Source organism: Dama dama, chromosome 32, assembly GCF_033118175.1.
Source record: "Dama dama isolate Ldn47 chromosome 32, ASM3311817v1, whole genome shotgun sequence".
In the NCBI taxonomy this organism is placed as follows: Eukaryota; Metazoa; Chordata; class Mammalia; order Artiodactyla; family Cervidae; genus Dama; species Dama dama.
Window position 1 is genome coordinate 37,951,285 of NC_083712.1, and position 25,949 is coordinate 37,977,233.

The 25,949-nt window shown below is 44.7% G+C and overlaps 1 protein-coding gene across 1 annotated transcript in view; it reads left to right on the forward strand.

The window, feature by feature from the left end:
• The window catches only part of KCNU1 (potassium calcium-activated channel subfamily U member 1), a 144,794-nt gene extending 126,231 nt beyond the window's left edge, over positions 1–18,563 (forward strand). The window contains exons 23-27 of the mRNA XM_061134852.1: positions 4,451–4,522; positions 7,588–7,727; positions 13,550–13,744; positions 16,096–16,220; positions 18,102–18,563. Of these exons, the coding sequence (XP_060990835.1) occupies positions 4,451–4,522; positions 7,588–7,727; positions 13,550–13,744; positions 16,096–16,220; positions 18,102–18,513 (944 nt within the window). The 3' untranslated portion in view covers positions 18,514–18,563. The remainder of the gene's footprint in view (positions 1–4,450; positions 4,523–7,587; positions 7,728–13,549; positions 13,745–16,095; positions 16,221–18,101) is intronic.
• Positions 18,564–25,949: the final 7,386 nt, after the last annotated feature.

Genomic DNA, 25,949 nt, shown 5'->3' on the forward strand with positions numbered 1-25,949 from the left:
AAACATATAGAAATCTATGATTTCATTTCTAGTTTCTCTTATTATGTATCTGGTGATCCTTATCCTCTCATTTATGAATTTATTCATTCAACAAGAATATATTCATTTTGTATGTGTCACATACTCTGCTGCAGGCTAGGTTACCCTTAAAGGAGCAAATGATGGGTTTAGTAGAAAGAGAGAGAGTAAAGAGGGGAAAAGGGTTGGGAGGGAGACATAGGTGATGAAGGGATGTCAGAGTGTTCGAATCATCGTGAAGTATGAGTAAGTGCTCTCCCCAACAACAAAAGGGACAGTTTAGAGAAAAGTATATTGTGTATACCTTGCATGTTTCCTTGTGTGGTTGTCAATGCTCCCATTGTTTGATAAGGAAATAGAGGTCCAGACAGGCTCTCCTGTGCTACCTAAGAGGGGTAGCAGCGGTAAACTCACATTGTGAGCACATGGGAATAGCCAAAGACTGTCCCTCAGAAACCTCATCAGTTGTTCTAGCATCACAGGAATCTCCCTGGAGTTTGCATAGAGCAATTCCCAACCCTCAGAGAAGCCTGATCAGTTCTCTTAACCATTCTTCCCATTTCACACTAAGACTCCCCTTGCACCAGACCAAGCAGGTGGTGATGGGAATTATCACCTCCAAGATGATATCACCTCCAACTGAGGGAGGGAGACAAAGGGAAGGGAGGGAGAAAAGCTCTTCCACGCTGAGCACCAACATGCATGTAGCATCCTGGCAATTTTCTTTTCCTTCCTCTAAGACAGTGGTTCCCAACCCGTGGCAGTTTTACCCCCAGAGGTCAGCTGACAGTGTCTGGAGACAGTTTTGGTTATCATGACTTGGGGGGTGGTGCTGTTGGCATCTTAGAGGGTAGAGGTCAGAGAGGCTGCTAAAGATCTTGCAATGTACAAGTGTGAAATGTCGATAGGATCAAGACTGAGAACTCTTGCTCTTGACATGTCTGCTGAGCCTTTATTGTGGCATGAGTGGGCTTTGCCATATCTTCATGATCATGCAAAAGTTACACATAAAACCTATCTAGGGCCAGCAAAGCTATTCCATCCAGTGGTCCTCCAAGGGACGTTGGACATGGAAGGACAGAGAGACTGAAGACTCGCTAAAGGACGACATTGTGGAAAACTTTAGATTTTTCAGCTGATGCTCTAATTACTGCCCTGTCATGTCACAAGAACAGGTTGGCAAACCTAGGTACTGAACTAAATAATCTGTGGCATAATCTAAACATATAATGGTAATTAAGTCTGACAACTTAATATGCTACTGAAATTTAAACGTGCAGCAGTAATCTACAATTAAGCAATCTTTTGTAATAGCACCCTGCCAGCCTGGAAGATTTCAGGTATAATACTGTGTACTACTAGGTGGCAAAAATATTGACATCAATAGAATGTACCCAGGCTGTCATCAGATACATATTCAAATTACCATTCACATTAACCGTGACTTTACAAGGAAGGATGGAGTTCAGGCAGAAACTGTTTCTGTGCCCCAGCTGGTGTCAGAGCAGATACTAACACAGTTACGCCAGCTGATGTGGACATGTCTCTATCCAAGAAGAACATTTGCCTCTGAAAGTCAGGCTTTTCCAAGCCCTTTTAGAGGGAATTGGAAAGTGGAATTCAAAGCAGGATTTTCCCCTTTGAGGGAAACTGATCTCAGTGTTTTATTGAAAATGCCAACCCAACCTTGTATATTTTAATAGGGCTACAAAGAAGCCCTGAAAAGAGTATGGGCTTTGAAGTAGGTACTAATTGGTGTGTAAGAACCCATCCATCCTTTGCAAGCCATATAATCTTGGGCAAAGTATATAAACCCTGAGTCAGTTTCCTTGTCTTCAAAGGTGATCTCACGCGACATAATTTATAGATTCAATGTCACCATTTGATGTCATCATTCTTACTTCCTTGCCGTTTCTACTGTTCACAGCAGCCAGAGGGATTTTTTGCAAGTATTTATTGGATAATGTCAGTTTCCTCCTTTCAGTGCTATAATGGCGACCATAACAATTATAGGAAAACCATGTAGGATCTTGCAGGCCAGTAAGGAGCTTGAACTTCCTCCTCGTTCAGCCTGTTTATACTGGCTCTTTCCTGCCTCTAGTCCCCTCAGGTTGGATGTCTTTCCTCATCACTCAGGATGGCATTTCAGTGTCAGAGAAACCTCTTCACGCCCTAAGTACGGCCACCTCCCGTGTCAGTCCTGAAAAGTTATGTTTTTTCACAGTTCTCTTCACTCTCTGAAAATATTTTGTTTATTTGCAACACGTAGTAACTGGGGAAAGGACTATTCATAGTTCTAACCTGGAGCCGACACTCCTTAAAGAATCATAGACAGAGGACAGGTAGGAAGGAGACGAGAGTGGAAAGAAGGAAAGTTAAATAGAATCTCAATTCCCCCAAGCCTCTGCATTATGACAGTCCTAGAAATTTAAGAAAAAGAGTTGAATATATTCAGATCCCATCAGCAATAAGATTTCCCAGTGAGTTTGGATATCTGATCTCTAGCCATCATGCAAACCCTCCTCTTTAATAGCTGTGTGGATGAGGTTTGCCCCAGGGCGTCTGTTTCCTCACAGAAAGCTAAAGGGTTTTGCTAAAGTCCTAAGGCCATTTGCTTCCGGTTCTAACTGTTAACTGCATGTGTTGCCCACCCCCCCAGGCCCCCACACTGGGTCACTTCTGTGTTTACCCTAAATCTACTCAGAATTTTGGTGGCAATCAGAAATGTATTCAGCTCTACTCTGCATTAACCAGGAGTGGCCCTGTTGCTGACTATTTCTGGGGGAGATGGGAGAGGTGGTTAACAGTGCCGAGCTTAGCATTCCATCTGGGAACCAAACCTCTGTCTGGATTTCCCCTTTTCCTGACCCCGTCTCAGTGGCCAGCTTCCCCACGACCACGCCTCGGTCTGTTTCTCAGACTCTCTTACCAAACCAACCTTGTTCATCTCACTCTCCCTCCCCACCACTTCCCTGGCTTGGGAAACAAAAGATTCTCCACATATTTCACCTTCTTCCAAGGCAACAGAGAATCTTGATGACCCTAGGGTTAGGGTCAGGGTTAGGGTTAGGGTGTTAAGTTTCACGATATTTTTTCCCTCTTTCATCCATAGTGTTCTCAGTAAAGTTCAAAAAAGGTAACGAGCAGTTTTTTGGTTGTTTGGGCTGCAAAGGGTCTTAGTTGGGGCATACAGCACTCGGGATCTTTAGTTTCAGAAGGTGAGATCTAGTTCTCTGATCAGAGATTGAACCTGGGCCCCCTGCATTGGGAGCCCAGAGTCTTAGCCACTGGACTGCCAGGGAGGTCCCGAACCAGCAGCTTTAAAGCAAAGCTCCTGATGAGAGCATCAGGTATTTGTTTTGCTTGGTTGTGTTTCTTTGCTTTTAATCAGGATCCTAGATTCCTATTTCTCTCTTCCGTTTTCTTTCTTTACCTTTATTGAGGGTTTAACTTGGCGACCAAGACTCTGGTGTCATTCTTGTTTTCGAAACTCCCCATTTGTCAACACGAGCTGAGGCTGTGTTCCGGGCCGGGGCTGGGCACCGACTCTCTTTGGCATTTGAGGCTCGTGGACAGAGAGGAAGGGCCTCGTCCCCTAAGGCAGGAATTGAAAGCAAAGGGCGGAGGCCCCTGTGACCTCCAGTCCCAGTCTTTAAGGCATTCCCGAGACATTACGCACTGGGAAGACCGACCAGACCTGGAAGGCAGGCAGTCTTGCTGAAGAAGAAAGAGGATGTGGGCAGAGCCTCAGGCCAGCAGGACCCCAAAGAGGCAGAAGCACCAGGAGTCAGAAGCCCCCCAGTGGCCATGAGTCCCCAAGCGCTCCTGGGGAGGCACTCCTGCTTATTCACAGTTTCCTGAAAGTTCTACAAGCAAACGGATGTGGTTTGAGGCACTGCCTGCCTGAGCCATCACCCAGGACCCCACACGGTGCAGAACAATCGTATTTAAACTTTGTTTGCCAATAAACAGCGAAGGGGAAAGTGCCACCTGTTTTTGCAATTCACCTGAAATGTCATTTAGGACAGGGGTCCCCAACCTCTGCACCACAGACCGGTACCCACCGTCAGATCAGCGGTGGCTTTAGATTAGACATGAAGTGTGTGATAAATGTAATGCACTTATACCATCCCGAAACCATCCCGTGGAAAACTTGTCTTCTCTGAAACTGGTCCCTGGTGCCAAAAAAAGTTGAGGACTGCTGATTTAGAAAATGCACACACACCCCCCACTAAACTGGAAAGCAGAGGCTGAGGCTTTTTTTTTTTTTTTTTTCCTAATTATAGAAAAGGATTTGGGATTTGGGCGTGAGGGTCAGTTTGCTAAGAGAAAGCACCAAGCGCCACGGTGCGCTTCCGCATCCTTGTCTGTTGTCACCAGCCATCGCTTTTACATTTATCGATCCCGTTCCTCCCTGTTGTCTGTTCTGCAGAGTTTGCCAGGGGCTTCAGTAGCAGTCCCAGGAAATCAAAGTACCGAAGGATCCCCATTCTCACCGAACTGAGTAAGTTGTGTTTCAAGGGCAGAATTCAAGGGAGAAGTCTGTGTGCTCGATGTAACCCAGGGTTGCCTTTAGGATCCACCGTCCAAGGACTGAGGACCCAGAAGGAGGCCGAGAGACCATGCTGTGCTTGCAGGATGTTGTATTAGGCTTTTATTCCATCGGTGATGTTGACGTCATCCAGCAGAGCCTGGCGTGTGTGTGTGTGTGTGTGTGTGTGTGTGTGTGTGTGTGCGTGCACGTGTATGTGTGTTGGGGGGCGCCGGTTGGGGCAGAAGTGGCTCCTGCCTTCCCCACTCCTGCAGTTTCCTGGGGAAGGAGACCAGCGCCTGTCTCAGCCTCGTCCAGAGGGAACCCCCCCCCCCAGGGAAGGGGACATTGATTTGAAAACTGCAAGAAAGGCTTTCCCTGAACCAGCTTCTCTGCCCATCAGGCTCCTTCCTCTCCTGTGGTGACCCCAGGGCAGGCTCTGGGGTGAGGCCAGTGAGGACCGGGGGTGCAGACTTCAGGAAGAGGCTTGCTCCTGAGTCCCCAGTGTCTTCTGGATCCCAGCCCTGAGCAGTGCTCTTATAAAACAGGAATGCTCCATAGCAGAACTAACAGGCCAGGCTGTTAACCTCTCATCAACACCTTATGGAAAACGAATGTATATAGAACTTGCCCAGATGTGAGCAGCCCCAGGGGCAGCAAGAAAGGCAGAGAAGGTGGGTGCCCGAGGACATTTGGGGGTGTTTGTGAGGTATTCGGGGAGACCCTGGATTTAATACTGGTAATAGTTGGTGAGAAAAGGGGAAGTTACAGAAGAGGGGGCGGTACCTTTAACACAGGTTGGATCAGCTCAAAGTCAATCTCTAAAGTTGGCCCTGGGCATGAGATTTGACTTAATTCAAGAGTGTAACAAATGTTTTAGTGGAAATTTTATGATTCAGAGCGTGTAAGCCAAATGAAACTTTAACCAAGCAGATGAACAGACCTCATAGGTCCAGAAATGAAGCAGGTGAACACAGAAAGGAACCAATGGGAGTGCTACTGTGCTGTTTGGGAGTGGCTGTGCCTAGGAAAGTGGGCAACAGTCTAGTCACTGTGCCCCGGAGCCCTAGCTCTTCAAATCCAGGTTGGAAGATCTCAGAGCCCTTGAGTCTGACTCATACCTGCCAGTCTGTCTGTAACCACCCTAAAACTGTTGGCTGCAGTTCTCATTTTTGTTTTATTTTTATTCCCTTTTGAGCCATCTGTCACCCCGATGTGTATATACCCTAAGTTTCGTGTAAGTTAGACTGGTTGGGAAGGGACGAGCCAGCTTCTCACTGGCCCCAGAAATGCATCTGGTCACTCTCCAGGGACATTCAGCTTTGTTCAACTAAACACTTTCTGGCACCTGGCACCACCTGTCAAATTAGCCTAACAATTCTCCTGCCAGTTTACCCCGTTTCTGTTCTTTGGCTGCAAGGAAGGATCACAGTGACAGAGAGCTGCAGATTTGAGAGCCAGCATTTCAGTACAGAGAGTACAATGCAGGAAAATGACTGGGAACGCTGAAGCCACTGGTTTAGGATGACACAGCAAGCATTGGACAGGGGCTTCTGGGGTGTGTGTGTGTGTGTGTGTGTGTGTGTGTGTGTGTAGGGTTGGCAGTACAAGAGGAAGAAAGTATGTGTGCATAGGAAACTTGGGTTGATATTAGTCATACCTTCCTCATCTTTTATAAATATACATAGCTCTTGGAAGAAAATTATCCCCTAATACCAGAAGTCTATTGCTTCCCCCAAACTTGACTAAGGAATAATTTTAAGAATGAGGGACCAATCCAAGCTCAGTAAGGAGTGTGCTCTGAGTTGTATGTCCAATAGATTTGTTTGGATCAGTAATAGGACAGTCCAGAACTTTGAAGGATCTAAGACTTCTTGCAACTTCTTGCAAGCTGTAATAACAGGTTAATCTGCCCAGTTTATGGAAGACACAAGACCACTGGGTCAGAGACAGTGAATAGTTCAGTGCCCACAGTGACATCAGTAGCCTCCTCAATTTTGTGTTGGTTTCCCTAGCCTTCCTAGTTCCCACAGAGGGGCAGGAAGAGGACCAAGTGACACCTGGACCCACCATGAATTGCTTTGTTGGGGAGGAACCCTGAGCTTCGGGAACCAGAAGCTTTTATAATGGGCAGTAAGCATGCCTTCCCTTTGCTCTGGTAGGAGACATTATCACTGTCTGCCAATGCTGTCCTCTATTCAAAAACGTTTTTGAAGCAATAGTCTTGGAACGAAGACAGTCAGTGCCTCCGCTGTCCTAGAAATGACCAATTGCATTGAGTGCAGAGGTTGCCTATGGGGGTCTGAGCTGTAGCCTGGGGCCAGCACAGATTTGCTCATGGATAATCCGGCTGCTGCTGCCCTGATCTGGTTAGGATGATTCTCGAAGCCCTTGCTACTCAAAGTGTAGTCCACAAATCAGCCGCAGCAGCAGCATCTGGAAGCTTGTTGGATCCACGGACGCTCAGGCCCACCTTAGACCCGGTGGATCAGAAGGCGTGTCATAACAGGATCCCCAGTTAGTTCACTTTGCACATTAAGTTTTGGAAGCCCCTGATTAACTCATTCTGGGCCCACATGACTCTAAGAAACTAAGTAAATACCACGCCATCTGTGAGACAGTATCTGGAGAAAAAGACAATAACAGGGGTGAGCAGATGTTCCATTTATGTCTTTTATCCCTGTGTGATCATTGAAGATGTTCCCCCCTTTCCCCCCAAAGTGTCCTGGCTTGAAAGACAAATTATACAGGGTGACTTTCAGGACACTTGCTTGGTGAAACTGAACCTAAGATACAAGATTAACTCCTTGATGATGAAGGTACCCAAGAGGACATCCCATCTTCAGGGGATGAAGATACTTGGAAAGAAAAATGTACTAAAACGCGGCAGGTCCCACCTTGACCCCATAGTGGCATCTGTCCCTTTGAGCAATGGTTCCCCCACTACTCCCACCCCCCACACTTGGTCAGTCTGCTCTGGAAGTCCTGTATTCCTAAACTTGTCTGCCTGCCTTTCCCTTTTGCCTCTTTTCTTGCAGAAAATCCTTCCAACATCCACTTTATTGAACAGCTCAGTGGGATGGAAGGGAACTTCCCCGGAACGAACCTGCATCTGAGCACCTCCTTCGCCACAGGCACCGTCTTTTCTGGCAGCTTCTTGGATTCCCTCCTGGCCACGGTGAGTACCATGAAGCCCAGGAGCCCACACGACCAGCCCCTTGCCTAGGGGAGAGCACGTGGGGGTCCAGGGATGATGCTAACTGATGCCTCGCAATTCTGCATTCTCTGATTTTCCAGAAACACTTGACATTATTTTGCCTTTTCTTGTAACTACGTGGCAAGGGAAGCTTACATTTTTAAGATTAAAAACTTAAAGCCCTTAGAGTCAGGACACTCTATACCAAGGGGTATACGCACATCAATAGCACAGAACCCACCTTGCAACGTATGTTAGTCACTCAGTCGTGTCCGACTGTCCGACTCTTTGTGACCCCATGGACTGTAGCCCCCAGGCTCCTCTGTCCATGGGATTCTCCAGGCAAGAATCCTGGAGTGGGTTGCCATTCCCTTCTCCAGGGGATCTTCCCAACCCAGGGATCAAACCCTGGTCTCCCACTTTGCAGGCAGATTCTTTACCATCTGAGCCACCAGGGAACCCACCTTAGGAACAGTCATAACATCATCCCTGAGGCTCTTCCTTGGGCCCAAGATCTCTGCTAAATGCCTTACCCACATTAGCTGTTTAATTCTCCCATCAACCCGAGTAGGAGGATACAATTCCTAGCCTTCTTTTTATTTATTTATCTGTTTTTGGCCGCGCTGGGACTTCATTGCTGAGCATGGGCTTTCTCAAGTTGTGGTGAGCGGGGGCCACTCTTCACTGTGGTGCACAGGCCCTGGGGTGTGCAGGGTCAGCAGCTGTGGCTGAGCAGTTGTGGCTCACGGGCTTAGTTGCCCCGTGGCATGCGGGGTCTCAGTTCCCCGGCCAGGAATCAAACCTGTATCCCCTGCATTGGCAGGCAAGTTCTTAACCACTGGACCACCAGGGAAGTCCCACTAGCCTTGTTTCCTAGATCGGGAATCTGAAGCCTAAAGGGGTAAGTAAGGTGCCAAAGGTTACTGCACTCACACGTGACGAATCCCTCAGGTTCCAGAGTTAGATTTTGCAACCAGATCCACTGCCACTGTAGAAGTCTCTTTGTGTGATGAAGAGTGTGCTTTCAGTACACTGAGGTGAAGTTGTGCTTGGAGGAACCTGCTTCCTGGGGTGCTCTGGAGCCCCCATGGGATGGACAGGGAGGAGGGCACCGGGGTGCTCCACCTCCCAATGTGTCCCCACCACTTTCCCCCAATCAGAACAGTTCTACTCTCAGCTGGATCCCACATGAGGCTCCTGCATACGGCTTGATTAGAAGAAGGATTTCAGTTGTTAACAAGACTTCAGAAACTACTACCTAGAAGTTAGAGAATCTGCCCAACAGAGAGGCAGAAAATAAGAGAACCAGATTCCTGTTCCCCTCTGTTCCGAGTCATGTCTCCAGGTCCCAGTTGGGAGTCTTGTCTGCCATTCATCCACATGTCCATTTCATCCCATCATTTCCCTCCCCAAGAAGCATCTTCTAGACTGGGCCCTTCCTGCCGGCTGTCCAGCTTGATGCACAAAGAGGTCGGTTTCCCGTGGCTGCAGAGTCAGAGGTTATAATTAGAATCAAAATGTGTGTTTCCCTGGTGCCCTCCTCTGCAGAGGGCGGGGCTGCTGGCAGGTGTGTTCAGGACGGGCTACCTTGGATGAACGGGGCTGACGCCTCTGCAGCTTCTGGAACAGAATGAGGTCCCTCCTCGACTCCAGTCTTGGTCACCTCTATTTCCTCCTCCTGCTCACAAGTCCTCTGAAAACTGCTCTGCGCTTCTAAATCACCAGTGAGAAACACAAGAAGAAACTCACAGGTCCTGGGAGAGAACAGAACCTGAATAAAGTGGTGTGAACTTGGCCCTACTTGGAAGCACTGAAGTTCTGTTTGAGATTTTCATGCACTTTTCCCCTTCTACCCCCTGATACACCTGTAATTTTTTTTTAAATAAAAAATAATGGATTTTCCCTCCAAATATTCTGATTCAGCCAACACAGTATCTTTAGGTATCCCCTGGAATATTACTGTAAACACCTGGCCCAGCTGGAGAAACACACCCATAATGTGTAATTGAGGTTTGCTTTTAATCTGGAGGGGGCCCTGGTGGCTAATGCAGGGGACACGGATTCGATCCCCGATCCGGGAAGATCCCAGATGTCATGGAAAAACTAAGCTTGTGTGCCACAACTACTGAGCCTGTGCCCAAGAGCCCGTGCTCCCCAAAAAGAAGCCGTCACAGTGAGAGGCCCACGCATCACCACCAGAGTCGCCCGCATGCAGCAGTGAGGACCCAGCACAGCCAAAAATAAGTACAAAATTTTAAAAAATAAAGTATAAAAAATTCTAGGGGTGGGGCATTCAGACCCCCGCCACCCCCCCCCCCCCCCACACACACACATACATGGGAGCAGGACTTTCTAATAATAGAATCTCAGAACTGGACATGAAGGAGGGAGCATTTTCCTTTACTTATAAAAAGGTAAGGACAGTAACGAAAGTTACCTGGTTTCTTGAGTTCACTCAATTTTCCTACCATATAGCCTCATTCTCAACTTGGAAGTATTACTCAAAAAATGCTGGTCTTCAGGCCTTTTGAGAAACTCTCAGAATACAAAGCAGCAAGTAGCTAGGCTGTTAGCATCTGTGTTGTTAAGGAGTGATATCCTGGGTTATGAGAGAGACCTCAAGCTTCATTGTAGTTCAAAGTTAAAACCTTTTTCTACAACATTTTCTAGCATTGGAAGTCCAGCTTCTAGTAAATCTGATTATATTAGAAACACTCCAAGTTTAGAAGCCCTAAACTATTTCAAGTACATTTCAACTTGCATATTTTCTTGGGAAAGTTAAAAAAAAATACAGTGACGGAAGAGAGGGAGGGAGTAAAGAAAAAAAGAAGAGACCCATAGGGTAGTGCTATGAAACCCCGAATAATAAGGATATTAGACAAGCTCGCAGAGTAAGGGTGACATGTAAATCCCATTATTTCCCCCCAGTATAGAATCGCAAGCCTTTTGATGTCAACACTGAAGAAATGATATATTCAAAAGCTAAGCCTCTCTCCATTAAATATGTAAAGTACGTTTCCCCAGAGCCATGGACACCAGGATAACCCTAGAAGTTACACCTTTTTCTTTAATCAGTGGAGAATTATCCTAACAGCATTATGTTTGATCATTCTGCACTGTGGCCACTTGTTCTTAAACGGATTGTGGCCCAGCCTGGATTTACAACCTCTGCACCCTCCTGGATTTCAGGGAGCCGGATCCATAAGCATCCTTCTGGGTGGTCACAGGACACAACAGAAAGGAATGTCACTTAGGGAAACTTTGCAGTCTGGACGTGAGGATGGAGAAAGCATTTGAAGTCATCTTTAATCTGAAAAATACTATAGAAATTCTTTTTATTTTCTCTTAATTGACTTAAATTATTTCTTTCCCAGCTTACCTTCTACAGTGGTCTCTACATTTTCCTAGCAATATGCATTTACTTGTTAAAAATCAGCTGACAATTGCACTCAATATTCTTACAGCTATTTTTGCACTCCATTTTTTAAATTATTTGCAATAATTAATTATTTGCAATCATCTTTGCACTCAATATTCTTACACCTGCCTGGTCCAATGCACTCCCAAAAACATGCATATGGAGTAGACATCGTCTGTCTGAAAGAGGACTTCATTTCAGGCAGTGTGGCTCCCTCCCAGTGTGGTTTGAGGACCACCGGTGTCCAAACCACTGAAGATGCCCTTTAAATTTTGATTCCAACTCCTCTTTGGAAATTCTGATCCAGGAGATCAGGGGTCTTGGAAATCTGCTCTCACAAATATCACTCCAGGTGATCTAGGTACATGAGAACCAATGTCAGAGATAACAGAATTCAGTGTGCGTGCTGTGTATCTCATTTAATCCCACAAATAGTGCTCAAAAATGGGTAATATCATGTCAGCTTTAAGATCATAAAACTGTGGCTAAGAGAATGCATGACTTATCCAAAAGGTATTCTGCTAGAACACGCCAGCCCAAGATTCAAACCTGGATGTGTTCCCTCCGAACAGTTAGCTCTCAAATGCAGAAGAATAAAAGCCAGTGACCATGGGATTGCAAAGCAAGGAAAATTTCACTCTGATAAGGAGGCCAGTGAAGAGTCTGCCAGTTTCATAAAGGAAAGATGAAGCCGATGTTCCAAAGCAAGGGCATGAAGGAGTAAGTGTGTAGCTTGAGTGGCTGCAGAGAGACCAGTGTGCCCTGGAGGGAACGTCAGATCTTGTGAATCTTTGAATGCCACAGAAATGAGTCTGAACTCGGTTTTCCACCAGGGGTCTGACAGTGAAAGTCCAAATTTGTGTTTCTAGACAATCTTTCTGCAAGCATTTTGAGTGATGGATAGCAAATGAGACTTGTAAAGAGGCCCCTCTCACAACCCAGGCTTCAGGAGGCAAATCCCTGAATTTGGACATAGAGAAAGTCAATGGTTAAAAATTACTCAATAGCAATTAAGTCATTCCTATTGTTTATAATGAAAAAAAAGTACTGACTTTTACGTAAGTGCTCTGTAGCCATGTAAATTATTTCTACTGGAATGAAAGTCCAATTTAACTAAGACAAAGGTAGGAAATTAAAAACTTTACATGGATAACAATAGATTTGAGAAAACCTCATGGGCAGTTATTACAATGATGTTTCCATGTATGTCACTGCCTAGTTGACACGCTGTGTAGGAATCCTTTGGAAAAGAAGCTTAAGAAAATGGCTATGCTTATTCTGACTTAAGCTAGTTGCAAACTAAGTTGACCCACACATCAATCTCTGGCTTCATTTTGATGTCAAATATTCTAAAATTCCATTCATTTACTCAACACATACAGTTTTTGAAGCGTTCTGTAACAGCTATGAAAGATAATACCTGTCTTCACATAGGTCAGAATCAAAAGGAACATAAGTAGATCCACATCCAGAAGATTCAAGAATAGACAATAATAATATCCATAGTCCCCTAAGGAAATGCTGAAGCTGAAGCTCCAGTACTTTGGCCACCTGATGAAAAGAGCCGACTCATTGGAAAAGACCCTGATGCTGGGAAAGATTGAGGGCAAGAGGAGAAGGGGACATTAGAAGATGAGACGCTTAGATAGCATCACCGACTCAATGGACATGAATTTTAGCAAACTCCAGAAGATGGTAAAGGACAGAGGAGCTTGGCATGCTGTAGTCCATGGTGTCAAAAAGAGTCAGACATGACTTAGCAACTAAACAGCAACAACATAAGGAAAATGTATTGATGAAATGCATATTTTTAAATACATGTTGATATTACTTGGGTATCTATGGCCTGCTGTTCTTCTCTGATCATTTTTGGGAGCGGGGACATCCATGGGGTCAGTATCACTTACCCATTAATTTCTTCTGCTATAGTGCTCCCTGAGGAGCGGGAATGGGGTCAGAGTTATTCTCTCTGCACTTTGCCTAACCCAACACCATGCCCAAACCACCAGCTTTTGGTTGATTTTAATAAGGATAATGATGAAACTTCCCTAGTGATCCAGTGGTTAAGACTTCACCTTCCAAGCAAGTGGTCCAGGTTCGGTCCCTGGTTGGAGAGCGAATAAGATCCTACATGCCTCGAGGCCAAAAAAACAACACATAAAATAGAAGCAATACTGTAACAAATTCAGTAAAGACTTTAAAAGTGATTCATGCCCCGCCTCCCCAAAAGAAAAACCTTTAAAAAATTTAATGATAACGAGAGACGGAGATTTGGACCATCAGATCCATTTCAGACAGCCATGCCCACTAATTCCCACCTCTTTCACCTCCACGGTCTACATAACAGCTCTTCTGATTTTTCACGTGCCTCCTCCTTGCTTTCCAGGCTTTCTACAACTACCATGTTGTAGAATTACTTCAGATGCTAGTGACAGGAGGAGTGAATTTTCAGCTGGAACAACATCTGGATAAAGAAAAGTTATTTGGGCTGAATATCGGCTGTTCTACAATGTTACATGGAAAGACGAGGTGTAAGCTGGGGCTGCTCTCCTTAAACCAGACTATCCTGTCAGCCATTCAAGTGAGTCAGCTCTTTAAAAAAAAAAAAAAAAATATTTTAATTGGAGAATAATGACTTTACAATATTGTGATGGTTTTTGCCCTACTTTGACATGAATTGGCCACAGGTATACATGTGTTCCCCCCCATTCTGAACCCCCCTCCCACCTCCCACCCCATCCTATCCCTCTGGGTTGTCCCAGAGCACTGGCTTTGGGTGCCCTGCTTCATGCAGCAGACTCACACTGGTCATATATTTTACATATGTTAATGAACATGTTTCAGTGCTGTTCTTTGAAATCATCCCACCCTCGCCTCTCCTGTTGAGTCCAAAATTCTATTAGTTACATCTCTATCTCCTTTGCTGCCTTGAATGTGGGATCATTGGTACCATCTTTCCAAATTCCATATATATGCATTAATATATAGTGTTGGTCTTTCTCTTTCTGACTTGTTTCACTCTGTATAATAGGTTCCAGGTTCATCCAACTCATTAGAACTGACTCAAATGTGCTCCTTTTTTTATAACTGAGTGATATTCCATTGTGTATGTATATCACAACTTCCTTATGCATTCATCTGCCAATAGACATCTAGGTTGCTTCCACATCCTGGCTATTGTAAATAGTGCTGCAGTGATCATTGGGGTACATCTGTCTCTTTTACTTCTGGTCTCCTCAGAATGTATACCCAGCAGTGGGATTGCTAGGTCATGTGGCCGTTCTCTTCCCAGTTTTTTAAGGCATCTCCACACTGTTCTCCGAAGTGGCTGTACAGATCTTCTTTCTCATAATAGTTTCCCATGTCCTTACCTCCCTGAGTTTTGGAAAGAATCCAACCTGTCTGCGTTCCTAGACAGCTTATAGTGTATAAGCATTTTCACATGTTGCATTTATCTTGAGATAGATCAAGCAGTTGATATGATCCTCATCTTCCAGGTAAAAAATAAAGTGCCCTGGAAGCATCAGAGGGGTTCAACAACTTTGTCCTTTGACAAGGATACTAATGATAAGTATAATGATTAATAGTCACTGAGCATTTGCTTAGGCCTGTCTGCTTTTTATTTTAATTTTTTTTCACTTAATCTATCCAAGGATTTACAAGGTAGGTATCATTATTTAATTCCATTGAACAGATCAAGAAGCTAAGGTACTTACCTGAGACCATATTGTCTATCAGTGGCCAAGCAGGGTCCTTCTAAGGCACTCTGACTGAGGGCCTGCCCACTCTCCCTACACTTTAGCTATTAAAAAAATTGGATCATGTCATCTGAAATCAGGCAGAAGGACTCTGTGTTTGGGTCTAAGAATCTTATTGGGCCAGCCAGTGAAAAATGCCCAAGTTTCCTTGGTCCTCAGAACTAGCAAACAGTGGATTACAGCAAGGAAAAGTTAATTCTGGAAAATTCCAGTGAGGCATCTGGCATTTGGGGATCTGAGTCAAGTCCAGCCCTGCAAAGAGGAGTCCACTTGTCAGTGTAGGGCCCCTGGGTTTGGTGTTGAGTGGCGTGGCCTCCGGCTCCCCAGTGTCGCTGTCAGAGCCTGGCCTTTACAGAGACATGAGCAGAACCCCTTCTTCACAAACCTCCAGCCTCTGTGCCTGACGTATCTCAGCAGGTACCACCAAGAAGGGCAAACCTCACGCCCTGTGCATCTGATTGCCCAGTGCACACAGAATTCCAAAGCTCCCTCCGTGGTACTGTCCTTCAAATCTCTGTGGTCCTGGATTCCTCATCTAAGGTTGACTTGTGAGTGATTCTAAGCCCAGGATGGCTGCCGCTGGCCACGTCCTGTTGGTACCAGAGGTGCCAGTGGACTGGTAAGCCCTTTCTTCTCCACTGATGTGTGGTCCTCAGTCTGTTCTTTTACCCTGAGGAATCACAGACCTACACAGACTGTTCTTTTTCGAATTCCCTGGATCCATTTGCTGCTGCTTTGGAACCTGAGGTCCACTTTTAGTGCCTTGTTGGTAGGGGCCTGAGAACAGGGTCAAAAGAAGACCACTCCCCGGAGGTCACTTGACATCCCAGCTCATGGCATGCCTTGAAAACGGCATTTCCAACCTGGTGTTCACTGTTCCTTGTTAGTCATTACCAAAATGTATCAGTATTGATAAAAGCAAGCGTAACACCTCGTGGCACCCCATGTGTCAGAGGCTCTTCAAAGACCAGAGTGAAACAGCTGCTGATATGAGATGCCCAAGACTAATGGTAAACCTGGTTTCCTGTCCACTTACCACCACAAAGGTCCTAGGAGATGGCTCTCAGGTCTTCCAGGTTTCTACTGGGGGGAAAGGCAGTTGACAATGCCAGTGTTTGCTGTGGCTTAATTTTAAGTGCCACTGGGCATGTGTTTTACTCTTTTCTCTCCCCAGCCAAGAAAGACTTTTGGACAAATATTCTGCGGCTCATTAAATAATCTTGGAGTCCTGTGCCTCGGCTTATACCGCATGATAGACAAAGAAGAGCACAATCCAGAGCACAAAAGGGAAGTATGCTGGTGCCTAAGGTGCTGGGCCCCCATCCAAGCATAATGGCCGAAGTGACTTCATTCAGAATGAAAGGGTGGCCAGAGCTCAAGGCCCCTAGTTGTAATGAAGCGTGCGGGAAAGTAGCTATGTAGAATCAGTATAAATAATAGGAACGAACGCTGATGATTGGGATCCAGTAAGTACCGGCCATGTGAGGAGAATGGCATCTTTATCCCCAGTGAAGTTTGAGACGTACACCCAGATTTTAAGTCTGAGTTGTTTTGTAAGTTACCCCTTGACCCATGGCTGTGCAACTTTTTAAAGTTGAAAGCCACGGTCCACATTGGAAAGATCTACTGTTCACTGCTGGGCTCACTGGGTAAATATTTATTGAGTGCCTCTTCTAGCCACTGTGCTTGGTCCATCTAAGTCATGGCAATGATATGTAGAGATTTCAGTTTAAAGAAAGATCAGTGTGACAGCAGAGGGGAAGACAGAGAAAATGTGTGTGGAGGGAGGAGGAAAAAAAGAGATCGTGCCATTTGTAGACAGCACAGTGATGGACTTCCAGGCTGAGAGTCTCATGGTGGGAGTGGGCAGAACTTGGTATAGAAGGAGAAATTAAAAATACCAGAGTGGAAATGGACTGTTTCAGGAGAAAGGGAAAGGAAGTCAAATCACTCCAAGTGGAGTTGTGGTGAATACACAGAAAGACAATTTCTCTGCTCAGAGGAGAAGAGAGGAGAAAGAAAGGATGCCAAGGTCAATCTGGCTGCAGATGAGGGCTGAGCTTCCCGGAATGTTTACATAACATAACACTAGGATTTCTCAGCAACAGATGGCTAAGCCCCTGCTGAGAGAAGAGAGAGGGGGAAGTTCACAGGGAGTTGAAAAAGAGGTAAAAGTTACAGTAATTGCTGCAAAGGATGGAAGGAAGGAGTTTATGGTGGATTTGTAGAAGCAAGACTACAAAAGGACAGGGGGATGGGAAATTCTGATGAAATTCAAGATCAGTGGTCCTCAGAGTAAGGAAACGAGAGAGAGAAAGAGTGATGGGAAGTTGAGGGCAGAGAGTGATTGATTGAAGTGTAAGATTGTAGTCGGCAGGATATGTCAGGAAGTCATAACATCGGTATGTGGCCAGGAAAGTGGTTAGGAGATAAAGATCGCTGGGGAGTGGAAGTCAAAGAAATTGGTCTGCCTGTTGGAGTCGTAAATCATGCAGGCACTGTAGGCACGTCAGGTGACGGCGGCCCTGGAGTTGGAGAGAAAACGCGTCCCATGTGCCAAAGGCTTAAATAAACATGGAGCTCTGTGGATGACACTGATGAGTCAAGAGGGAGGTTGGTATGGCTGTAGACCATTGACCACAAAGATGGCAGAGAATGATGCTCAGGAAATGGCTCTGGAAAGCATGAATGATACTGATACCTCCTCCCTCCATCTCTGTCTGTCTGTCTATGTCTGGGCTCCATCCACTTCCCCCCAACACCTCTGGAAATGCTGTGGACTGTGGTGATTGGGAGAATAGGCAAGCCCATAGCCTACAGTTAGAAAAGTCATTATAAAATGACTAGCCCAAACCGTGGTCCTACCCCACTCCCATTAAAATCATGGGAAGAGCAGGACCCAGAAGGGAGACAGCATGTCCAAGGTCAAAGATGGCTGGTTTCAGAGACAAGGATGAAAACACCAGTCTCCCAGTTACGGGTCCAGGGCCTCTCCTGTTGCACCACACCAAAGATTTTTTTTTTTTTTAATTATTAATCAGAAACCAAATAAAGCAAGGCAAAACAGAAATCTATCCTCTTCTGTCCCCCAGCAAAGTGACTTTCTTATTTTGGTCACTGCCTGCACCCACAGTGTCCCAGCTGCAGGGGTACAGAATTCATGTTTGGCTTTTCTTACAGGTTTGTGATTACCCGGCCAGAAAATGAGTTTACGCTGCTGCCCTCAGATCTTGTGTTCTGTGCCATCCCTTTCAGCACCTCTTGTTACAAAAAGGATAGTTCATCTTCATCTGCATGTGAAATTATAAATATAATGCCACTGAAAGAAAATACGGTCACAGACGTAAATCCTGACCAAACACCTCTGGTTGACCAGGCCAGGGAGAGTGTATCACAACCGCCCTATAGGCCAGTCCCTTTGTTGGAGCCAAAACCAATCCCTGCTACTGATTCTAAGCAAGCAATATTGACTCTGGGCAGTAAACACTCATCTCATCACCATTGCACATACCCAGGTGAAACTGTGGAAGAAAATGGAAAAGAAAGCATGGAGGAAACCACAGTGGAAGATGCCTATGCCTTTCACAATTAGACCAGACTTGTGGTTATTCCCCAGGGGCTCCTGGCTCTCTCTTTACACAGCATCTCCAGAGATGGTGACTTTGAACACGGATGATAACAGTCAAAGGCTGCCATTGTGCACCAATTGCCCAGTGGAGGGTAGACCAGCAAGCCCACACTGTTTAGGAAGACACAAAAGTTTGATCTGATCCCACTGGACCTGGTGTAATAAATAAAGAAATAGATGATAAATGCCTCTGTAAGGGAAGTGCATTGCTCTGTGTCTCTCAGGCAGGAAACATGATGTTTGGAGCTATATCAAAGATGTTCTTCATACTTGACTGGGTTTCCTCCAGACAGGGAATATAAGTCATCAAGATAAAAGTGAGAAGGACTTAGACATAAGAGACAAGACATAAAGAGCCCCAAACCAAGCATCTTACATTCTTTATCTTCAAACAAGCAACTAGTGAACTAGTATATTATCATCTTCTGTTTTTCTCGCATGCTTTTTCTTTCCTCATCTGTTTCTATAGGAGATGAGAGCAACCACTTGGGGAGATACTTGTTTGAACTGGAAAGCAATTTGTGTATAATGAAAGCCTAGGCATGGCCTGGCACAAAAATGAATATTAGAGTATCCTCAAATGGGGTACCTGGGTGAAGTCAGGTAGGTTGAAATATATAACCCTCCAGATTCTCTTATTGAAGAACAAAGACAACTCACGAGAGGTAATAAAACATTTCCCAGTGTTCCAAGAGGAACCAGTCCACTTCCTTGTAAACTGCATCTTTAGGTCATTTTGCCTGGATATTACTCTGTTAACAGAGTAGACGTTCAGCACATCCAGGAAGTACTTACTCCCAATTGGTGAACTTCCTGAGCTTCCCAGGTGGCGCTAGTGGTAAAGAAAGTGAAAGTGAAGTCGCTCAGTTGTGTCCAACTCTTCGAGACCCCGTGGACTGCAGCCTACCAGGCTCCTCCGTCCATGGGATTTTCCAGGCAAGAGTACTGGAGTGGGGTGCCATTGCCTTCTCCAAACCCACCTGCCAATGCAGGTAGACATAAGAGATGTGTGTTCAGTCCCCGGGTTGGGAAGACCCCTTGGAGGAGGGCATAGCAACCCACTCCAGTATTCTTGCCTGGAGAATCCCATGGACAGAGGAGCCTGGCACCCAACTATGGTCCGTAGGGTTGCAAAGAGTCAGAAACGACTGAAGCGACTTAGCACACACACACGGTGAGCCGTGTAAGCAGTGCCTTCTGTGTTATAGATACAACACAGGGAGAAGGGGGAAGGAAAGAAATTGATAAACCATATTTCTCATAAGTGGTTTTACATAATGTTTATGATATCCTTGACATTTTTCACAACACCCTTGTTGATTTGGTATCACTACCTCCATTTGACAAAGGAAGAAACTGTGTCACAAATAGAGTTCCCAGAAAGGATACCCAGTTAAATTTTAATTTCAGCTAAACAACAAACTTTAGCATGAGTGTATCCAAATTACTGAATTTAGCTAGTAAGTGATTGAATCCATATTTAAACCTAGTTAACTCAACCCCAGTGCCTGTAAACATTTTCCTCTAGTAGAGGAAATGAAACAAAATATTCATCCATGAACAAAATTTTTTGTATTGGGAAAGCTTTAGTTGTAATGAAATTAACTCAATATATGTAGGGGAAAAAAGAGTGATTGAAAGAAAAGTTGTCAGAGACCAAGAATCCTTTTTTAATTTTTTTTAAGCTTAGCTAAGTCATCTTCATCTTTCTCTTTTTACAAATGAACTTTGTTTTTCTGTATACACTGCAAAATATATTTCCTTGCAATTCCAGAATTACAGCTAGAGTTGTAGGCACATCAGAGATTTAACTGGCCTATTTCTGTGTATCAGATCTTGATTTCTAAAAGAAAGTATGAAGAGGACTCAGCTTTGGCTTCTCCATCCAGCTATCAGTGGATGAAGAACAGGGTATCTCTGAGTGCAGGACTTGTCCTCAGGGAAGGGAGGCTAGTTTGTGACCTGGGAAGAGGTGCCACTAGATATCTACTGAGAAGACAGTACTACTTCTTTGTCACATTTCCCTGAGCCATTTTATCAATATAGCAGTTTCAGTTCAGTTCAGTTCAGTAGCTCAGTCGTGTCTGACTCTTCGAGACCCCATGAACCACAGTACATCAGGCCTCCCTGTCCATCACCAACTCCTGGAGTCCACCCAAACCCATGTCCATTAAGTCGGTGATGCCATCCAACCATCTTATCCTCTGTCTTCCCCTTCTCCTCCTACCTTCAATCTTTCCCAGAATCAGGGGCTTTTCAAATGAGTCAGCTCTTCACATCAGGTGGCCAAAGTATTGGAGTTTCAGCTTCAACATCAGTCCTTCCAGTGAACACCCAGGACTGATCTCCTTTAAGATGGACTGGTTGGATCTCCTTGCAGTCCAAGGGACTCTCAAAAGTCTTCTCCAACACCACAGTTCAAAAGCATCAATGCTTCTGCACTCAGCTTTCTTTATAGTTCAACTCTCACATCCATACCTGACCACTAGAAAAACCATAGCCTTAACTAGATGGATCTTTGTTGACAAAGTAATGTTTCTGCTATTTAATATGCTGTCTAGGTTGGTCATAACTTTCCTTCCAAGGAGTAAGCGTCTTTTAATTTCATGGCTGCAGTCACCATCTGCAGTGATTTTGGAGCCCAGAAAAATAAAGTCTGACACTGTTTCCACTGTTTTCCCACCTATTTCCCATGAAGTGATGGGACTGGGTGCCATGATCTTAGTTTTCTGAATGTTGAGCTTTAAGCCAACTTTTTCACTCTACTCTTTCATGTTGATCAAGAGGCTTTTTAAGTTCTTCTTCACTTTCTGCCATAAGGGTGGTATCATCTGCATATCTGAGGTTATTGATATTTCTCCCAGCAATCTTGATTCCAGCTTGTGTTTCTTCCAGCCCAGCATTTCTCATGATGTCCTCTGCATATAAGTTAAATAAGCAGGGGGACAATATACAGCCTTGAGGTACTCCTTTTCCTATTTGGAACCAGTCTGTTGTTCCATGTCCAGTTCTAACTGGAAACTGTTGCTTCCTGACCTGCATACACGTTTCTCAAGAGGCAGGTCAGGTGGTCTGGTATGCCCATCTCCTTCAGAATTTTCCACAATTTATTGTGATCCACACAGTCAAAGGCTTTGGCATAGTCAATAAAGCAGAAATAGATGTTTTTCTGGAACTCTCCTGCTTTTTCGATGATCCAGCAGATGTTGGCATTTGACCTCTGGTTCCTCTGCCTTTTCTAAAACCAGTTTGAATATCTGGAAGTTCACGGTTCATGTGTTGCTGAAGCCTGGCTTGGAGAATTTTGAGCATTACTTTACTAACGTGTGAGATGAGTGCAACTGTGTGGTAGTTTGAGCATTCTTTGGCATTGCCTTTCTTTGAGGTTGGAATCAAAACTGACCTTTTCCAGAGCTGTGGCCACTATTGAGTTTTCCAAATTTGCTGGCATATTGAGTGCAGCACTTTCACAGCATCATCTTTCAGGATTTGAAAGAGCTCAACTGGAATTCCATCACCTCCACTGCTTTGTTCTTAGTGATGCTTCCTAAGGCCCACTTGACTTCACATTCGAGGATGTCTGGCTCTAGGTGAGTGATCACACCATTGTGATTATCTGGGTCGTGAAGATCTTTTTTGTAAACAAAATATTCCCAGAAAGGGATGGACAAGGCCTATGCATATCCAAATCCTCAGGCTCACAGTTTTTATATATATTTTCTAATCTAGACTTAGCCTCTGAACCTTCAGAGTAAAAGCTTAGCCCTCAAATGGTCTCACTTTCAATGTAGCAGAGAAATTTGAATTAAAAGTTCTTTACTTGCCAGCACTTTAGGGGAATGGGTACCAAAAATATGGCTAAAGAAATATTGAGGTATATGCAACCATTGCCAGTATGTGAGCATTTCTGTTGCCAGTCTTGAAAAATAAAGTTGGCAGAGGGCCTCCTAGACTTATGTGCCAAGTGACACCATAACTCTAGAACCAAACCCTTTACCTAGAGATATAATGTACCCAAATGGCAACTCACTCCAGTACTCTTGCCTGGAAAATCCCATGGACAGAGGAGCCTGGTAGGCTATAGTCCAAAGGGTCGCAAAGAGTCAGACACGACTGAGTGACTTCACTTCACTTACATTTTAATATAAGTCATAACACTAGATCCTTTGGTAATATGGCAGATACTTAATTCATGATGATTATTCAATTCTTATCAATTGAAGAACTGACATGAAGACAAGATAAAGTGTACAATGAATTTAACAATATATGGCTCAGTGGTTTTTATGATTTTTTTTAAAAAACATTGACCTTTCTGAAATTGTATGAGAGCTACAGTCTTCCTCCCTGAAGAAAATTAAGAGACGTATGTCTTACATAAAAGACATCATATAAATGGGAGGGAGGTCATGGGTCACCCTACAGTTTCTCCATCTTCCCAGACCCATGATATAGACATTAAATAATCAGCGGAGTGATCACTAGAAGGTACATGGGAGTCAGGAGACCAGAGTACTTATTTCGGATATTTTGAGAAATAGCAAAAATGCCGCCTATCCAATGGATGGTTCACATAAGCCTAGAGAAACACTGGAGCAACATTTAAAGGACTAAGAAGGAGGACAACCAGGTTACCCTGAAGGAGCTGGAAGGCAATGTGTGAGGATCTCTTTAGGATTTAGTGTTCAAAATATGGTCCCCAAACCAGCAACATCTACAGTACCTGAAGGTGGGCTCCATCCCAGACCTGTTGAATCTGCTTCTGATTTTAACAAGATGTGTCAGTGATCCATACATTTAACTTTGAGAAGCAGGGCTTTCAAGGAGTATATATGTGTTCATGTATATATCCACAACACAGATATATGTAATATATATCTGTAATATAAATTGCACACCCACATAAACACCTACATACACACATATGCATACACACATAAGCACATACACACATGGTAGCTTCTGACAAATGAAAAGATCTGGAGGTTTGGATTTTAATGAAAACTATGCCCTGCAACATTTAGCTCTTTGGTGTGTTCACTCCTATTTAAGACCTACAATCCATTCCAAACATCTCTAATTAGTTCTAAAATCCTTAAGCTGAGTACCTTTCAAACTATAAAGGAGTTAAGGGAGGTTAAAGTTCAGTCAAGTTGGTGAATATTTTCCTGGAGGAATAATAAACAACCTTCAGCTCCAAGGCATGGGTTGTTCCTTCCAGGTCAATGAAACGAAGAGCCCAGCCTCTCAAAGCCGTCTGTGTGGGTTCCTAGATTGGCATGCTTAGGGATCACGGGCAAGCGAGGAGAGGAGGCGAGAGAGGGAGGAAAAGCCCTCACACTAATGAGGTTTGAAAGGATACAGGATGAGTCCAGCCCTGCCTGCTGAGAAGAAAGGAACCCGAGCAGCTGATGCTAAGTTCAGACTAAACTAACCGCAAGTCCCCTGGGGACGTCACAGGGTAAACCTGATCGTCTCTGTCATTTACAATCATTCTCAGACAGACTGCTCCTGTAATTTTACTGGGGCGCCAATTAACAGACCCCTGAAGCTCACGGTGGCGGGGCGAGGGGTGGAGGGGGTGGGAGGGAAATGTCCCAGGCCTCCTCTGGTTTTTGAAAAGGCAAAACCAGGCAGCCTTTTCACTGCTGTCTTCTGATCATTACCTCTGTCAAGGCGGGGGCAGGGGATGACTTCATTCAGGCATACAGGGCAAGGCGGCTCAGCTCAGGTGAGTGGCTGGAGCCAGGCTTTTCTCTCTGCCTTCATTTCCACTGTTCTCCAGAAACCTCAGGGAGCCTTCAGAGAGCCCAGCATGCCTTGTTTCTTTCTTGCCTGAGATATAAAAGTGCTGATCAGCTTTCCCTCTTTCTCATCTTCAGGAAAATATCTTTGCCGCCACTCATCTTGCAGGAAACCCGGGAAAGGCCAGCAGATGCATCAAGAAGGCAGTCAAGAAGGACCAGTGGTCTCTGAAATGTATTCCTTGGCTGCCATCCTTCCTGACACCAGTCTTTCTCTTGCCTTCCTGACACGGCCGGGCTTTTTCACTAGTCATCCACATCACCGCTTGATTCCCACTGCTCTGATTCACTCCTTAGCCACCCCAGGCTCTGGCTGCAACCCCCATGATTCTGCTAAAAAGACTGTAAGATCATCAGTTCCTTTGAAGTCACTCGGTAGAGAAGTGTATTAAGTACTGTCCAACTTGCAGCCTGGGTGGGATTCAGCATAGCTGATCCTCCCAACCCCTGCCCCATTCGAAAATATTCTCTTCTCTCGAGTTGCATGATACAATGATCTTTTTAACCGTCCGTTCACTTTCCTGACTATGCATCTTCAACACCCCCTTCAATTCACCTTTTATACAACCCGATGGGGTATTAGATATTAGAAGTTCGACTGTGAACTTCTTTTTTCACTCTCAGAGCTCAGTGAGTGATCCACATAATTAAGTTGGAGAGCATCTTACCTGAAATTTGAGGACAGGGACTACTTACCTGTAGCCACGTTTTCTATGCAAGAACATGGGCTCAGATGACCAGAATTTTTTAAATTTTAATAGAAATTGAGAATTCTGATTTTTACATAAAATATGATGCTTTTAAATATGTTTCTCATAGTCATGAGAGAGTAACTATAGCAGATGAACCCCTACTCCAAGAAAAATGTTTAAAATTGGTTAAAAAAGACTTTAAAATACCTGTTTAAAGTAATCATAGAGCCACACAGTCAGTAAGAACTTCAAAGGCTAAGATCCAAGAGAAAAGGAAAGCATTGAGGTGAGTTCATCATTCTCTGATGTTTTTCCCTCAGGGCATTTGCCAGTTACTAAGTGGGACTAACCAAGAGATCAGGTTGGAATTCAAGGTTAAGGGCATTCAGCAGTCTCATGGGGGTGGGTGGAGAAAAAAATGGAGGTGAGGGTTATCCAGGCAGGTGGGAATTGAAGGGACTAAGTTTTAGAGAAAAGAGAATGGAAACAGTGAGTGTGCTTCTTTTTTCCTTGAGGATATTATTTATTACTAATTCTTCCAACATAAGAGGCTCAGCAAACAAAAGAAAAGACCAATGAAGAATCTAAAGAGCCAAGCAGGGCTTTGGCCAGTCTCAAAGTGCCAGTGGGGTGCAGTTGGCATCCAAGGCTGGGTGAGGGCGATGGGCCCAGTGTTCTCAGTTGAGATTCTTGAAAGCTCTTCCTTCGGGATTCGACTTTAAGCTAGAAGTAGACCAGTCCTCACAAAGCCTGAAACCAGCTTTAATGCCTCCCATTCCTGGACTGTATCAAGGGGACAAACCCATACTCTAAGTAACTTACTGAGTGAAAAAGTCAATAGATTCTCTCTGCCAGAAGTTATCATGATTCAGAGTGTTTACACTTTTTTATGTCTAGAATCCAA